Source organism: Brassica rapa, chromosome A06 (assembly GCF_000309985.2).
Source record: "Brassica rapa cultivar Chiifu-401-42 chromosome A06, CAAS_Brap_v3.01, whole genome shotgun sequence".
Lineage (NCBI taxonomy): Eukaryota > Viridiplantae > Streptophyta > Magnoliopsida > Brassicales > Brassicaceae > Brassica > Brassica rapa.
Genome location: NC_024800.2, coordinates 3,491,006 through 3,508,504, shown reverse-complemented (window position 1 = coordinate 3,508,504; position 17,499 = coordinate 3,491,006). Strand labels below are relative to the sequence as shown.

At 32.4% G+C, this 17,499-nt stretch overlaps 2 protein-coding genes across 3 annotated transcripts; both read left to right on the top strand.

The window, feature by feature from the left end:
• The first annotated feature begins 102 nt into the window (after nt 1-102).
• On the top strand, nt 103-7,025 carry LOC103871639 (nuclear transcription factor Y subunit B-4). The gene has a single exon (XM_033293007.1). It carries the CDS (start codon nt 5,236-5,238, stop codon nt 5,632-5,634), a length of 399 nt encoding a protein of 132 aa, XP_033148898.1. The 5' UTR covers nt 103-5,235; the 3' UTR covers nt 5,635-7,025.
• A 3,314-nt stretch (nt 7,026-10,339) lies between these two features.
• LOC103871638 (sucrose nonfermenting 4-like protein) lies at nt 10,340-15,031 on the top strand. Of its 2 annotated transcripts, XM_033273162.1 has the most exons (14): nt 10,340-10,645; nt 10,807-10,940; nt 11,017-11,104; nt 11,282-11,443; nt 11,755-11,877; nt 11,980-12,039; nt 12,242-12,331; nt 12,674-12,808; nt 13,282-13,426; nt 13,651-13,824; nt 14,071-14,134; nt 14,231-14,300; nt 14,442-14,559; nt 14,688-15,031. In XM_033273162.1, the coding sequence occupies exons 2-14, from the start codon at nt 10,810-10,812 to the stop codon at nt 14,780-14,782; spliced, it is 1,455 nt and encodes a 484-aa protein (XP_033129053.1). In that variant the 5' UTR covers nt 10,340-10,645; nt 10,807-10,809; the 3' UTR covers nt 14,783-15,031. The 2 variants fall into 2 exon arrangements, with proteins under 2 accessions (XP_033129053.1, XP_009148157.2); XM_009149909.3 differs by having other exon boundaries at nt 10,340-10,940.
• Nucleotides 15,032-17,499: the final 2,468 nt, after the last annotated feature.

Genomic DNA, 17,499 nt, shown 5'->3' with positions numbered 1-17,499 from the left:
AGAAACTCGAAAATGTCCATATGTTTATGAGTGGACCAAGGCAGAATTGGTGAGAATTTGATCAACTGTCTTTTGGGGGGGGGGGGGGGGGGGGGGGGGGGGGGTGTTAGAACAGGACATATAACTGCTTATCCAGTTCCTCATCTCTTAAAGAAACCAACAAAAGCTTTTGTTTGAGTAAGCCTGATTCTCTTATCACATGATTTGACCTGTTTTGTGGCATTATGATATATACTCTGGTGGTGTCTTTTATCAACACGAGGCAATGCTTGTTCATCTGGATAACCGGCTAAATTGTGAGAGTAACCAGTTCAGATTTATAAAACAACAAAAACCACAACAGATTCTAATCAAAGTCAATGCTTTTATTACATGAGAAGTTCATGATCAAAGTCCAGTTATCAACACAGGCTTTATAGCATTGATCCCCAATAAATGAGAGTTATCACATTTACGACTTTAATTTAACTATCTCTACGTTCATTTCTGTTATTGATTTAGTTTTGGTACAACATAATTCGAGGCAGGCTGTAAAATTGTTTTAATTAAGGTGCTGGCTTGGAATATATCGATCGAAGAGTACACGATTACACGTATTAGTGAAATGAGAATCATATATAACATTACAAATGCGCTACAAAGACAGCATTAACGAATTTTATATTAATTTAAGCATACGGTTAGCTAGCAAAAATTAGGAGACCGTTAACAACTTTTCCAATTAAAACCGTTAATTGATAGATTAAGGAAAAAGATAAATGCTTTTCAGAAAGAGATGAGCATTCTAGAATTATTTTGTTTTTAATTGGTTGTGCAGGGTCTGTTTATACCATATAAAACACATCAACTAGAGTTTGAGGGTTTTTGTTTATTTTATAAATGTAGAACTTTGATATTACTGTAAACGTTTTAACTTATAGTTTACATTTTAATGTAATATATTGTGTAATTCTATAATCTTATTAATTATCTTTCTTATCTGACATTATTTTATAATAGTGCATTAAGTTTGTTAAAATGCATTACTGTATAAAAAATAGTTGATTTATTTGGTAAATATTTTTATATTTTTTCAACCTATTTATTATAATTAAAAAATTAAAATTTATAGTTAAATTGGTTTGTTTGTTAATATTTTAAATGAATTATTAAAATTTAGAGTTTTCTAATAGCATGTTTGTGAATAACACATATGAACTAAAGGTTAGTTATATAATTTATATTTTGTTATAATCATTTTAATAATTGTATATTTTTTTGAGTCTCAAAAAAGATAATATATAATTTTAGATATGAAAGTTTAACAAATGTTGACAATTTTATTTTTTATAACAAATGTACAAATTTTAACACTTATTTAACAGTGATTGATATTTATTTATTTATATAAATGAAAGCATTTTTAAAAAATGGGTTAATTTACCAATTTAATACAAATTTGTTATATTTATTTCATATAGTACTTCTATTTTAATATCAATAAACTATAATTATAAAATTTATAAAAGATAGCATATAATCTTATTCTTGTTTCTAAAATTGTACTTAAAATCATTATAATAGTATTAATTACAAAATTAAATAATGCATTATTTTATAAAAACATTGAAATTTTATAATTAGATTTTGTTAGATTTTCCTCAACTGATTTTGTTTGAACTAAAAATAAATAAATTTATAGTTAAAATTGATTCAATAAGATTTAAAAAAAATTATATATTTGATTGATAAAAGTAAATAATAAAAAATGTCATAATAATAAATCAATGAAATGGTCCTCCTATGACTTTTGCCTAGTAGATTATTTTGTGCTTCTCTTTTGACAGAGAAATGTATCTCAAAGTTAAAATCCAATGCCATCAAAATTAGTTTATAGTATACACAACAAGATAGTGCGGTTAGAGTACTTTAAGTCAACCTAGTCGAAGTATGTAGAACATTTTCATACTCGCATATTACATCCTTTTTTTTTATTATTATACATAGACACTTTGGCTCACCAAAATGGGTCCAGACTAGCTCGAAAGAGCATTTGCCCCCACGGATGATTCTTTATCGCCAATAATGTTCAAATGTTAATTTTCCGGTGGCCGAAACTCCAATCCAGTTGACTTCCCGTATTAGAGTCGAAACTCCCTTGAAAACAAGTTTTTAAACATATTCCATCTAAATGAGACATTTTAAGTTTTTTTTTTGTCAATGCATTATAAGTTCTAACATAAATATATGATCACCACAATAATTGTTAAGCCTCCAAGGTTCTTATATTAAATGTATAGTTAAATAGATAATATATATGCGTGTGTATATGTATTCTTATATTGTAGTAAGTCAATCTAAAATACAAAGCTATATGGTGTACGTACGTTTTACATTTCACAGACCGTCTCCGGTGGCTTAAATTTCTCGAAACCAGACGCGTGTTGAATCCATATATATCTTTATGCACATTCTCATAATATATAAACCAATTACGTGGCAAAGATTATCAACCTTGGTTAGCTTTTAACCACGACACTTTTTCTATAATATTTGACCTTGGCTATTGTTTATATTGTATATATTATATATACTAGTTGAATTCGATCGTGTGCAGTATGCTAGTAAGTGTATATAATTTACATTTTAATGAAACAAAGGTCAAATGCATGCGAGTGGGATTTGATCCGTACCGGATATTATGCGGATTACGTGCTCGGAATTTCATATTTTCTAATGTTAAGGTTTTGACATTCCATAAGCTTACCATTGCTTCATCAAGAATAATTTCTTTTACCAAAGTAGCTATGCTCTAATCAAAAGTTAGGTCAACTTCATTTTCGTTATGTGTATAATTATCAGTTGTCATTTAGAGCACCGCATACGTTGTTTAATCAAAGTTACTCATTAATATATATGCATATTTAAAATAAACGATTATTTAAATCTTTTCATGATACTATTATGAAATATATGTGGATGTCATCTAAAATGTTTATGCATTGTCTCGTCTTACTATCGCGATTGGATACATGATAAAAGGAGTTGGACCACGTGATGTATAATATATTTCTATGTTTATAAGCTAGTTGGTTAGATTATTATATATACTCGTAGCATTTCCATAAAGCTGAGTCTAAGGTAAAGGTTTTAAAAGCTAAAGCTAATTTGTATATTGCTAAAATAATTATGCCACAATTCAATAGTATATATATAACTTTTGTATAAAGACGTGACAATTTTAATGGGATCTCATATTTTATGTATGAAAGTAAAATCTTCTTAAAAAGTTTTATTGTCGCTACAAGAGAAAGTTTAATTAGAATGATTTTCCAGTTCACTAAAATAGAAACTATGTAGATAACATTTGGTTTGTAAGATATTATTTGAAAGCCTGTATATTAAATCTTATAATTAAATTATAAAGTCTGGTCTCTCCAGATTTCTTATTAATGGAATGCTGAGCTCAATCGAAAACAAAAGCACATCAAATTAAAATACAATACTAGTTGAGCACGTCAACACAACTTATACGCTAATATAATGATCGATCCAGATACTTCATGATGGTGGCGCAAACCATAAATCATGTTTTTTTACTGATATAAATCATAAGTTAATAGCCCAGTATTCTCATTTAACGCACTACAATGGTAAACGATATTCATTTCATATGAACTATTTGTTTATTACAGGAACAGATGCTTGTCATGTGCACATTAGCTTATATCTCATCTTAATATGTGAATTCGTTCATTAGATATATAAATAGTTATCTGTTTTCTCTGCTAATGTACGGGATCAAATTTCATCCCAGCATATAGCTGAAAGTCGATGTAAAATTAATATTTTGGTTGCGTAACCTATAAAGATTCTACTATAAAGGCCTAGCTAGCATTACTCATCAAAATACTTTTCATATTGCAACAATAATGTTATTATATACTTCCTCCGTTCCATTAAAATAAACTTTTTAGAAAAAAAATTTGTTACACAAAAATATATTTTTTGTATTTTTATGAAACAATTGTAAACTTATTATTGGTTAAAAGTTATTGAAAATTAAAAATTACAAAAAATACATTTATTATGTTAGTTTAATGTGTTTTCTTAATATATGTGAAATACTAAAAAATCTATATTTTTAGAATGGAGGGAGTATTTCTTAATACAATGAGCTGACGAAACAAAATTGAATTACTAGAGACTGATGAAATAGACCACTTAGAGCATGATTAACCCCGGTCTCTTAGCCGGGGTTCTTAATTCAAGATTGACATTTTTTATTTTTCTATACTTTTCGGCTTAAAGACGGTTTTTATATCTCTTATTTAAGAGACGTTCTTAGCTTTTCTTAGTTAAAATCTAAGAAAAACTAAAAATCGTCTCTTAGCCGAAGGTAAAAATCCCAGTTAACAGACCGGAGTTAATTATGGTCTTATAATTTACAAATCACTGTACTAGTCCTAAAGATCAGATATGATATAATAATCCCATCAATCTCAAGCATACACATATGCACATACATATGGTAGTCTGAGCATGAGAAGTTCTTTTTACAGTATTTGGAACAGTAGTGAAGTGTATTTTGATGATGATATCATGATCATAATAACGATGATTGGACGTGATCATAATACACTATAGGAAACTAGGAATCATACATTTTTAAGCTCCAAAATCAATTCAAAATTGATAAACTGACTTGTATTGTATATATTATGCTAGAAGCATCTCTACTTCTAATGCGTGAGATATTCTAATATCAGGTCCATGTTGGAATATTAATCAATTGGTTTTATTTTAAGAATCATGGGTTTCCACCTTAATACAATTGATAGTAAATTGAAAAATGTCTTTTCTATATAGTTGTATATAGGAGAATCTAACATGAATGATTTTAAGGGGAAGAAGATAGAGTGGTTTCACCGTGAGTTCCAAAGTAGACAAAACTAAATCAATGATAAAAATGAAGATGGTGATAACTAATTACATTCACAGCATACTATATTATGCTTATATAAGCTTCACATACACACATCCATAGTGACACAGAATCTTAAAATAGCATGTAATATATTAGAGTTAAGGGGTATAGTCAAGTGCAAGGACATCATAGGACATATACATATACTCATACTACACATACACATACATACACATCTACATATATAGAGAGGACCATATGTTGGATCACTTGTATAAAAAGGTGATAAGAGAGACTAAAGTTGATAAACTCAATAAGAAGAGAAAAAAATGGCCGATGAAGATAGATTGCTACCAATAGCCAATGTAGGGAGACTTATGAAGCAGATCCTACCATCAAATGCAAAGATCTCAAAAGAAGCAAAACAAACAGTTCAAGAGTGTGCAACAGAGTTCATCAGCTTTGTTACCTGCGAAGCCTCAGACAAGTGCCACAGGGAGAATCGAAAGACGGTGAATGGAGACGACATCTGGTGGGCTCTAAGTACTCTAGGCCTCGATAACTATGCTGACGCCGTGGGGAGGTATCTTCACAAGTACCGCGAGGCCGAGCGAGAAAGAGCTGAAAACAACAAAAGCAGCAACGATAGTGGAAATGAGAGAGAACCAAACATCACAAGTGGTTATAGTAGAGTTTTGGAGAAAGGAAGCAGCTCTTCGGCTCGTTGAGATAAATCTATGTGACCTGAATCATGTACTATTAAGCCAAGAAAGATCTGTAGAGAGAAGAATAAGAGGATTATATAATGTTAATGCTGAATCTTTATTACATTGTATATGTTTACATTTGCTTTATAAATGTAATTTTCTACACATAAATAAAGCTATGAGATTTCTTCTTCAAAGAAAATATTGAACCAGTGGAGAGGTGAGAAAGACAGCAGAAACAAGGCTCAAGCTAGCAAGATGATATTCTTTTTTATAAATCTTAGGTATGAAAAGTAGTAAGTTAGTAAGAAAATAAGAGGTTTATAATGCGTCTCACCCCAAAGATCGATCTAAGGATGCATCCATGAAAATAAATAGGAAAAAGGGAAGAGTTTTATGTGTATATATCACAATGCATAGATCGATGTACTGTCTTTTTCAGTGGCTTGATCTATGATAATGTTCATCCCCATATGCTGTTTGAGCCTGAGGCTAATGTAAACCAAGATAAAGGAGGATTAAAACATAACCATTTTCTTAACATTTTTACCCAAAAAAAAAAAAAAAACATAACCATTTAAATGAGTTCTTATTAGAAATGGGATTCTTGGTGAGTTCTGGTGAAGTCAGAACGTAATTAGTTCATATTAATGGGCAAAGCACCAAAAAAAAATTTTTTAGTTCAAGTCAATATTTTTTTCTTTGCCAAAGAAAAAAAACAGCCAATCAAACCTAGCACAACCATTCGGGAGATGGGCTTGTTTTGTTTGTCGCAAAGCTGAATAGTCAAAACGGTCTAGGGTTTGCGTAGAGAGGGTATTAGGTCCAGAATTCAAAAAAAATGACCCCAAGATTTTAAGGACCACCACCTCATGGGTACGCTAAACCTAAAATTATATATAATTTTTTTCAAGATTTGTATATCTTATGACATGCTCGCTTTATGGTTATCTGCAAATCGGGTGATTTTAAATCATCAAATAAGAAAAAGAAATTTAGAAAAATTTCATCAAAGAAAGATGCAGCCAATAGTTTATGTAGAGTTTTCTTGGGACCACTTCTCAACTATGTTATGTTCTTGCTCTAATCAACTAAAATTGAACATTTAACATATATAAGAGATTAGTTCGAAGAGACAAAAGCTGATATCACAAACATCAAGATCTTTATTTAGCAATGACCATACGAAGATAGTAACATTCCTTAGTACATTTAAACCATTAGTATACCAATGTGGTAATACACCATTGCTATGTACTAAAACCTTAACAATGCTATATCTGATATCCAAGTACTTAATGATTCTGGGATACATGTTGGCTTCCACTGGCTCAAACCATGGAATCGCGGCATTGAGCTCCTGCACAGGCAGGCAGGGTTGCCTTGGGAACCATGAGCGCGAATATTTTAAGGTATCCACAAGTACACACCACATCTGATGTGCCCATTGAGAAGACAGAAAGAAAGATGAAGAGGACAAGTCCATGTGAAATATAAACGCTTATTATGATGATTTGCATACAACCATTGCAGCATGGACATAAAAGAATATAATAACTTAGTATGATGTTTTTACATTCAGCCATTGATTTTAAGAAGTTGCTGAACTTGATACCCATCAGAATTAGATGCAGGTATGTCAAAACTTCTTTGATTAAAAGAAAATATCTACTTGATATCATATATATTTTGTCTCTTTGATTTTATTTACTATTAGTGTAGTAAGAAAACAACTAATTCGTAAAAGAAATTTCAAAGCTTGGGGATTACGTAGAAACATATACCAGGTTTTCCTTTTGATGAGTTAAAAGTAGGGGCGTTCAATCCGGATATCGGTTCGGTTTCGGTTCGGTTTTTTCCGGTTTTCGGTATTTCGGTTAGTAAAATATAACTACCATTCTAAATCCATATTTACTTCGGTTCGGTTCGGTTTATATACCGTCGGTTTTCGGTTTATTCGGTTTTATACCAAAAAACATAATTATTTTGTTTGAGATCATATTATATGAATTTTAGAGTCATATTGTCAACACAGTCATTTATTAAAAATATATTGCATGTTCAAATAAATGAACAAAAAAGTAAAAATGCTTTTACCATCAAATAAAATAATCAAAGCTTGAAATTTTGAAAATAAAAATATGAAACAAAACAAAAACATGAATTTTTTTTTCACTCTTCCATATTTAGTGTTTATTAAACTCATGCTTTTTCAATTGAAAATTTTCCATTAATTATTGTCCATCAAATTATAATCTTCATAGTAATTTAGTGAAGACTAAAATTAAGCAAAAAGATCAAAAAAGACTTAGAAAATAAGATATCTGAATTGCGATGTATTGTTATTTAGTTATAGTTCAAGTTTACAAATTAAGGTTTTTTATTACTATAAAATTATAGTAATAGTTATTAACACAAATTTAACTTATGTAACAAATAGATTTTCATGTATTGTTATAAAATAGATACATATTTTCATGTTTCTACTTTTAATCGGTTTTGTTCGGTTTATTCGGTTTAATCGGTTATATACCAAACCATATCCAAATCCTACGGTTTTTATAAAATTATATCCATTCGGTTTATATGGTATATACCAAAATCAAACCATATTGTCTATTTCGGTTCGGTTCGGTACGGTTCGGTTTCACCATATTGAACAGCCCTAGTTAAAAGAAAAGAAGGATTTGCCAAGATAGGTTGAGTATTTACTTTAGTAGTCATACAAAAAAAAAAGATAGATCTAGATACAGATTTAATAATGAGATTCGATCTTTAATTACAGCTTATATTATGAGATCACTTTTATAAATGAAGAGAATTAATAGAACCAAGTTTAATGCAAAATACATCATATCTATTCAAGTAGAACCAAGATAAAGGCAGCTGCATAAATCAAGTAATGTCTTGGCCTCACCTCTATTCTAACTGGACGAGAAAATAGCAATAAAGATCATGATGTTATTTACCCATAGGCAACTTTCGTTTACAGATATTCCAAATGAACAACTCTGGCTTTTACATCCTCTTCATATTGTTTTCTCATCTGCCGTTCCTCTAAAAATTCGAATTTTTCCTTTTTAAGAACATGTAAAACCCTAATTCTAAACATATCGACTTTGTAATTGGACTTCTTTAGAAATATTTCCTTCAAAGTAAAAAACTTCAGATATATATATATATATATATATATGTGTGTGTGTGCGCGCGCGCCACTCAAGAGCACGATTGTGTGCATTGCGTACATTAGGTAAATATTAATTATGACGATTTCAAAACCAGATTAATTACAGTTTACCAAAAAAAAAAAAAAAAAACAAGATTACTAACAAAAAAGTGAAAGATAAAATTGCAGTCTCTCTAATACCTGCGATGCGTCACGTAGATTGTAGAGACCACTCGACCTTAAATCCTCATATAGTTGAGACTTCATCACTGATTGGTTTTATCAGTCTCGACCTGTAAAGAGATGTTGACCTTGTCTTACTTACCTATACATTTATATGCCCCATCTTTATTTTATTTAAGCCTTGCGCGGCCTTTGACCTAACCGTCTTGTAAGTGCTTATAGATAATTAAAATACTTTGTGTCCATCAAAGTTTATGTGTATAATTTAATGCTTACAGTGAAATATACAAGCCGTGGCTATATCAACCTAACTAACAACCAGAACATATTTTGGACTTTTTTTGGAAAAAAAACATATTTTGGACATTGCTTCCTCTGTTATAGCTTTTATAGTCTTCCGAGAAAAAGAATGTAATCATAGTTTGTTTTCTTATATGCGTAACCTGATGCAGTTAAGTTTACATCATGGATACAACGAGTCTTCTGAGAAAGTGAGAACTGGGTGTAATGGACGCATGGCCGGCCTTGAGATTTTGGAGTACTGTGACAATGTATATATAAACTTTTTTTTTTACAAATTTGGGGGTCTAAAATGATTTTTTGAGAACTCATGTCTTTGTAACTTTATTTCAAAAAATTTGGGAACCTGTTGCAAATGTTTTACTATGCATAGCCCAGGGTCAGCCTGAACGATCGTCGCACGTTTATGCCCGAACATGGAGTCTCTCCTCCCTCGAATTTTTCAATTTGAAAGACATTAGACTACCTTCTCCTTATAGTGTAATGATTTAAGTTAATATACACAATGAATTGAAAAAGATGAAGACAAAATTATATAGTTCGAATTTTAAAAACAAAACAAAAGGTTAATTTGCTCACCTGTTTTACTTTAAACACAAGTGATTTAACTGATGTAAATGATGATTAGAAACATGTCCTCATATCTATTTTTTTTAAAGAAAACAGTAGTAGTTGATTATGCTTGAAAAAGTATGTGTTTATTTTCAGTTGGAAACGTTTTGACAATAATTGTCTGGTTCGAAATTAGAAAATATCAATGTCTCAAATTATTCAAGAAATAAGTAAACACAACTTATGCATATCAAATTTATTTTTAAATTTATAAATGTGATAAAATAAAGGATATGAAATATATCTGACTAGATTAAAAAACATTCAATGGGATGCTATATATAACACAAGAGTAGGGACTATTTGTATACTTTTGACAACAGGAAAAAATTGAAAAAGAATATATTGTTATTGTTGTTAATTACATAAAGTAAAACGATGTAGTATATAGTTTTGATTTTTATTTCGGGAAACTATTGTTTTTAGTAAGTAATAATAATAAATAAATAAAAAAGAAAATGGGAAAAACCATATCTCCATGGGATTAAAAACAACATTTACATTACGCTGCTGCGCTTCTTCGCCCTCAGATTCTTCCACCTCCCAAAGACCCAATCACAGATCCAACACAATGCCTTCCCAAATCAGGGTTCCGATCATCGGCGTCTGTTATCCTCTCCCGCCTTCCCGAATTTAAGATCAGCGCCGCGAATTTCTAGAAACTTTCCTTTCCTCGATTAGGTTCTCCAGTGACGCCGTATTATCTCATCAGTTGACCTTCCCCTTTCATCGCCAGATCGTTCCGTGTTCCGAGTTAGGCCTCGTTATCAGGTTCTGGTGTTCATGAATTTCAGCTCTCGTTGTAGATCGTGATTTGGGCTTCTAGGGTTTCGATTACTGGTGCCTTGGGTTTGTGAAGAATCTTCGAATCGATTGAGAAGTTTGTTAGGGATTGAGTTTCTGTGGATTGTAAACTATATAAACAAACACAGGGGATGTTTGGTTCTACAGTGGATACAAGCCGTGGGAACAGCGCTGCCTCAGGGCAGCAGCAGCTTCTTACTCCGACTCGCTTCGTGTGGCCTTATGGAGGTAGAAGGGTCTTCCTTAGCGGATCTTTCACCAGGTGACGTGGATAGTTGCTTTGTATTATGTGCTCTGTTTAGTGTATAGACTGAGTTTTGAAATGGCAATGCGAACAGGTGGACAGAACATGTTCCAATGTCGCCACTTGAGGGCTGCCCTACTGTTTTTCAAGTCATTTGCAACTTGACTCCGGGTTATCATCAGGTTAATAATTTGATCTGTTTCGTAACAATTTCTTCGCGAGTTCATCCCTGCTGGAGAATTTTAAGTCCTTATAGACTCTGTTATAGTTGATTACAGTAGTATATGAACGTGGCTATTAAGACGTGAGATGCTTAAGTAGCCTCTGATGTAACATTCAGTTATTTCATTTTCATGCAGTATAAGTTTTATGTTGATGGGGAATGGCGGCACGATGAGCATCAACCATTTGTAAACGCAAATGGTGGAGTAATGAATACGATATTTATAACTGGACCAGATATGGCTCCTGCTGCTTTTAGCCCATCGAATATGGATGTGGATGATTTCTCCCAGAGAGTGGTAAGGAATTTGACCTTTTATTTTCCGAAAAATGCAGTGTTATGATATGCTTGTTTTCGTATTAGTAGCTTAGTTTCTGTTGTGTTTCGAATAAATAAATACGACGCTTCATTTTTTTCTTCTTATTGCAAATCTGAAAATCCTTAGAAGAGATATACGTTTTCTGCAAAAAAAAAAAGGAGGGAAATAAATAGTTTATGATGGTATCGTTTTATTTGATATATATATAGCAGGAGCCTTGAGTTCCATAATCCTCATTAGGCTAAATTTCAAATTGAATTTCTGACTCGTTTTACATGGGGATATTATAGGCTGATCCTTCCCAGGATTCTATACCTAGGATGTCAGCGGTTGATTTGGATATGTCCCGTCACCGTATATCTGCTTTGTTGTCAAACCGCACTGCATACGAGCTGCTCCCTGAATCGGGCAAGGTCTGGTTTCTTCATTTTCTTACTGTTTAATGTTTTTTGTCTTCATATCCTATATATTATTGATGAGACTACCTTCTGTCATCGTAATTTAAACTTTTACAGGTTATTGCATTGGATGTGAATTTACCAGTAAAGCAAGCATTCCATATACTCTATGAGCAGGTTTGCGATATTTACTATTGTGTCAGCTTCTCATCTTTTTGGATGTTTCTCTCCCTGTCCCTCAGTCATGTATGACATTCTAATGTTGTTGCGTCCCGACCTGAAAAGGGAAGGAAGTGAAACTTAAAAGAACTAGTTTCGTCTCAGTTTATATCTTGATTGTCTGGGTTTCTGGTTTTTTGCTAATTCTGGATGCTTTCAGGGAATCCCTTTGGCTCCTCTGTGGGACTTTGGTAAAGGCCAATTTGTTGGAGTTCTTGGTCCATTGGACTTCATTCTAATACTGAGAGAGGTTGGCTTCTCTAAGAAATTGTTCATTGCTAGAGCATTCCTTCGAGTGACTGATGTATCATTTTAAACTTTCCAATAGGAAATTGTGTTAACGTCAATAACTCGATGGGGAGATTCATATGCTTTACTGTCTGATAATAATACTACAGTGGTATTAATGATAATAGGTTGGGTTCACAAATATTCATATGATTTAGTGTCTAACGTGGGATTAATTTGGAGTATAATAGATTTCCGTAGTTTTCAAGTATATTACCTAGAAATTTATGTAGATCTTTGATTAGGTTCCTCAGTATGAAGTTTTTTACTCTTGCGTGGTAATAGCAACTCTGTGAAATTGCAGCTTGGAACGCATGGATCCAACTTGACAGAAGAAGAGCTTGAGACGCACACAGTAGCAGCCTGGAAAGAGGGGAAGGCTCATATTAGCAGACAATATGATGGAATTGGGAGACCGTATCCTAGGCCACTTGTTCAGGTGAGATTCTTATTGTTGCTTTCTACCGCTATCACTCCTCATCTTTTCATTTAGCTTCCTCTAAATGATCATCTCTCTTGATTATCTTTTCCTTCTACGTTGAAAAAGATCATGTTGTTATCTCGATCTACACACTTTTGACGAGTGTTTTAGCAATCTAGACTCACATATATCTGCGGTTGATTAAACGTTATAGGTTCAAAAAAAAATGAATTTTTTTTGAGCAACAAAATAAAATGAATAACATGACTGTTTCACTTTTGGATTGGGAGGTTTATTCATCTAGGATTGTAACCGATTCATATATGCATGTCTACTTGTCGACTTGTTTACTAAACTATCTTTTGTCCGCTTCCATTTGCTTTCACTGACATATCTTTATCCTAGAAACTTCTATTGCAGTTTACACTTTTTAGTAAAAAGAGCTAGAAGATTTTCTCTTTTACCATTAATGTTTTCATAATTGCAATCAGGTTGGGCCCTATGATAATCTGAAAGACGTTGCCCTGAAAATTTTGCAAAATAAGGTGGCAGCCGTTCCAGTTATTTATTCTTCTCTGCAGGATGGGTCATATCCGCAGTTACTGCATCTTGCTTCGCTATCAGGCATATTAAAATGTAAGGTCCTTCAATTGTGAATAAGATCATAAGGCACTGATAAGCGCTCCACATTGACCATATATTTTGTTAAGGGATGGGATCTATAGGAGGGAAGTTAGAACATATAGTTGGAATAGCCTGTCCCAAATTTTAGTAACAGTTTTCCCTGTTGTGTATACACATTTGTGAAAATTTATGCTTCTTATCAAACACTTTAGCCCTAATTACACTTAATACTCCAGGTATATGCAGATACTTTAGACATTCGTCTAGCTCTTTGCCAATCCTTCAGCAGCCCATTTGTTCAATTCCCCTGGGTACTTGGGTTCCTAGAATCGGAGAATCAAGTAGCAAACCTCTCGCTACATTGAGACCACACGCTTCTTTGGGTTCTGCGCTCTCGTTATTAGTTCAAGGTAAATCCGTTTTTGCTCATGTTTCATCAATACATTGGTTACGTTTCAATCGGATTTAAATCCTCTTCATAGATCGTTATCTTACCTAGTGAACATGTGGTGTTCTTCGACCTGTTTTATCAAAGTTGTGTTTACAGGAATATTATCAATTCAAATCAGTAGATTTCAGAATTTCACATGATGCATTGCATGCGAGTCGGGCTACATCTATGTTTCTAATATCTTGTGTGTTTCTGGTATTTACAGCTGGAGTTAGTTCAATTCCTGTAGTGGATGACAATGACTCGCTTATTGACATATACTCTCGAAGGTAAAAACATGTATTCCATCAATTGACATGATCTGTCTTCTGCATTACATTTTCTGAAGCCCGGTGTTCTAATCACATATCTTTTTCATTGGCCAGTGACATAACTGCCCTGGCTAAAGATAAGGCATACGCACAGATTCATCTTGATGACATGACCGTTCACCAGGTAAACAGAAGTCAAGATGCATCCCATGTCTCATCAATGTTATCTTTCAAGTCTAAGCTGAGCTGTCATCAGAAATTGTCTTCTTTCTAAATTTTGCGAACGTATGAGAATTAATGTGGTAAAAAAAATGTGTGGTTTCAGGCGCTGCAGTTGGGGCAAGATGCGAGTCCGCCTTACGGAATCTTCAACGGGCAGAGATGTCACATGTGCTTGCGCTCAGACTCTCTTGGTAAAGTGATCGAGCGGTTAGCGAATCCAGGTACGTACCATATCCTTCGATAACATCTTCAAGCTTTGATTTTGCTTTCATTACACACACACACAAACAAACATCATCAGATGAGAGAAGTATATTTATATTGGGGTTTGGCTGTGTAAAAAAAACAGGGGTAAGGAGGCTGGTGATAGTGGAAGCAGGGAGCAAACGTGTTGAAGGTATCATATCTTTGAGTGATGTTTTTCGATTCCTGCTCGGTCTTTGACTTCCTACAACGACAAACCTGTGCTACCTCCGAACTCTCTTTTCTCATTTCCTCGAAGCAAACTATCCAACAATTTGCTTATTTTTCTTTTATTGTTGTGCTTTTTTTTGGGCAAGGAATCATGTAAATTTTCTACGAACTTGTTTCATTGTTATTTTTATTATTTTTAGTTGAACGGGTTTCCCATTCTTGTGAAGGATATTATTGGCTATCGAAATTATTACTTAGTAGTACATTTTTTCTCAGCTTCTTTTAACTAGTGTAAAATGTATTCCGTTTCATGCTTGATCTGTTAACTACTTACAACGATAAAACACCAACTTCAAAACTCTGTTTTCTCAATTCCTCAAATCAAACTATCCAACAATTTGCTTAAATTTATTCCCTACTATTCTGTTATTTTTTCGCAAGGAATCATGCAAATTTGCTACAAAAACTTTTTTATTGTTATTTTAAGTTGACGGGTTTCCAGATGTTTACTTAGTATCGCATCTCCTCTCAGCTTATTTTATTTTCTTTCCTTGTTGAGTCTTCGATTCAAAGCTTAACGTTATGTGCATTAGTTCATAAGGACAACTAGATTTTGACCCGCACGCCCGTGCGGGTCTATTTTTTTTAAAAAAAATATGATGATATTTGCTTCTTATGTCACTATTTAGGGTTGAGTAAAAAACTTGAATTCGAAGATTCAAACCGATCTTAATCCGAATAAGTAGTACTAAATCCGAACCAGAATTGATTAAATATCTTAATTATTCAAAATTTTGGTATTTGAATAATTGAAACCTAATCCGATCCGAACCGAATTATTTTGGGTATCCAAAATAGATTTATATACTTATATATATGATACTTTTAAGTTCGCATAAATGCTTGAAAATATATACAAATAATTAAACGTAAATATCTTAAATAGTTAAAAAAATACTCAAAACTCTAAAAATACTTAAATAATTATTAATTCTCTATCCAAATATTTAAACCAAACCTATTTCAATTGGTTATCCAAATCAGAACCAAATCTTCAAAGATCTGAACTGAACACGAAATCCCAAAAAGACCCGAAAACGAATCCGAACGTCCACCCCTAATCACTATTATATATATCCTATATGTGTTATCATAGGTTACAAAATATGTGTTATCATATAACTAATCGTATTTTATACGTACCATCAAATAAGTTTTCTTATAATTAATAATATTTTATACGTAAAATCATATAAATAATCACATATTATATTTTAAAACTTAATGTGAAATATAAAACCATAATTTAAGTTGGTGTTTGAAATTGGATTTTGTATTGTATTTTTATTATATATATTTAAAAAAATTATAATAGTTATTGGAAAATATGTTAGTAAAAATCAAATTTTGAATATATGTATATTTTTGAATGAATTTTTGATATAAATTAATTTTAAATTATTATTTTGATTTGAATATATATATCAAGTAACATAGATCCATTACTTTTTAATATAATGTAATAGACTTTCAATTTTTTTTAGTAGCATAAGCCCATTATTGTTTTTTCTAATTTATTGTTATCTATGTTTCCAAACATTACTATTTTTTAACTACTATTCATATTGCCAAACAATCTCAATATGTGTACTTCAACTTTAATAATATAGATATAACGGAGCAGAGACTTAAGGGACCGCAAGCAAATGCTAATCATATTATTATAACATGTAAAAGCAAATGCGACAACAATCAAGTTAAAGTTGCGATGTATTTTATATTTGTTAGCAAAAAAAAAAAAAAGACTAAGGGGCTGTTTGTTTCACCATTTGTCATCTCCATCCAAATGATTCATTTGTATGATCTATTCAAATGATCCATTCAGATTTTTGTGATTGTTTGTTTGTTCATCCACATGGTTCATCTAGATGAATCATCTAAATGGATTTTATGTTTGTTTTTTTATTTTCATTTCCATTCAAATGAGTTTAGTAAACAAATCACCAAAATACCCTTGTATTGGTTTAATCATATGTTTGATATTAATTTTAACTATAGTACATTTAATTATTGAGTTTAATATATTTACATTAGAATTATTTCAAAATTAACGTTCCTTTTTGCGGTTTGGGCGGAAAAACACAATTTTTCGGTTCTGGCGGGAAAACGAGATTTTTTTGTTTTGGCGAAAAAACACATTTTTTGCGGTTTTGGCGGAAAATGACGTTTTTGGCGGGAAAACGCGTTTTTTTGCGGTTTTGAAGGGAAACACGTTTTTGCGATTTTCGCGGGAAAACGGAATTTTTCGGTTTTGGCGAGAAAACGAGATCTTTCGTTATTGGTGGGAAAACGCGTTTTGCGGTTTTGGCGAAAAAATATATTTTTGCCGTTTTAGCAGAAAAACACATTTTTGCGGTTTTGGCGGGAAAACGCGTTTTTTGCGGTTTTGGCGGGAAAACACATTTTTGCGGTTTTAGCAGAAAAACACATTTTTGCGGTTTTGGCGGGAAAACACGTTTTTGCGGTTTTGGCAGGGAAACACGTTTTTGCGGTTTTAGCGGAAAAACACGTTTTTGCGGTTTTGGGGGGGAAACACGTTTTTGCGGTTTTGGCGGGAAAATACGTTTTTGGCAGGAAAACGCGTTTTTGCGGTTTTGGCGGGGAAACACGTTTTTGGCGGAAAAACGCGTTTTTGCAGTTTTGGTCGGAAAACGAGATTTTTCGGTTTTGGTGGGAAAACGAGATTT

Excerpts from the sequence above, each read along its gene's own strand:
- LOC103871639 (XM_033293007.1), top strand. The coding sequence starts at position 5,236 with ATGGCCGATGAAGATAGATTGCTACCAATAGCCAATGTAGGGAGACTT.
- LOC103871638 (XM_033273162.1), top strand. The coding sequence starts at position 10,810 with ATGTTTGGTTCTACAGTGGATACAAGCCGTGGGAACAGCGCTGCCTCA. Across the intron at positions 12,809-13,281 it reads ATCCTAGGCCACTTGTTCAG|GTTGGGCCCTATGATAATCT; the intron begins GTGAGATTCTTA and ends AATTGCAATCAG. Across the intron at positions 14,560-14,687 it reads CGAGCGGTTAGCGAATCCAG|GGGTAAGGAGGCTGGTGATA; the intron begins GTACGTACCATA and ends TAAAAAAAACAG.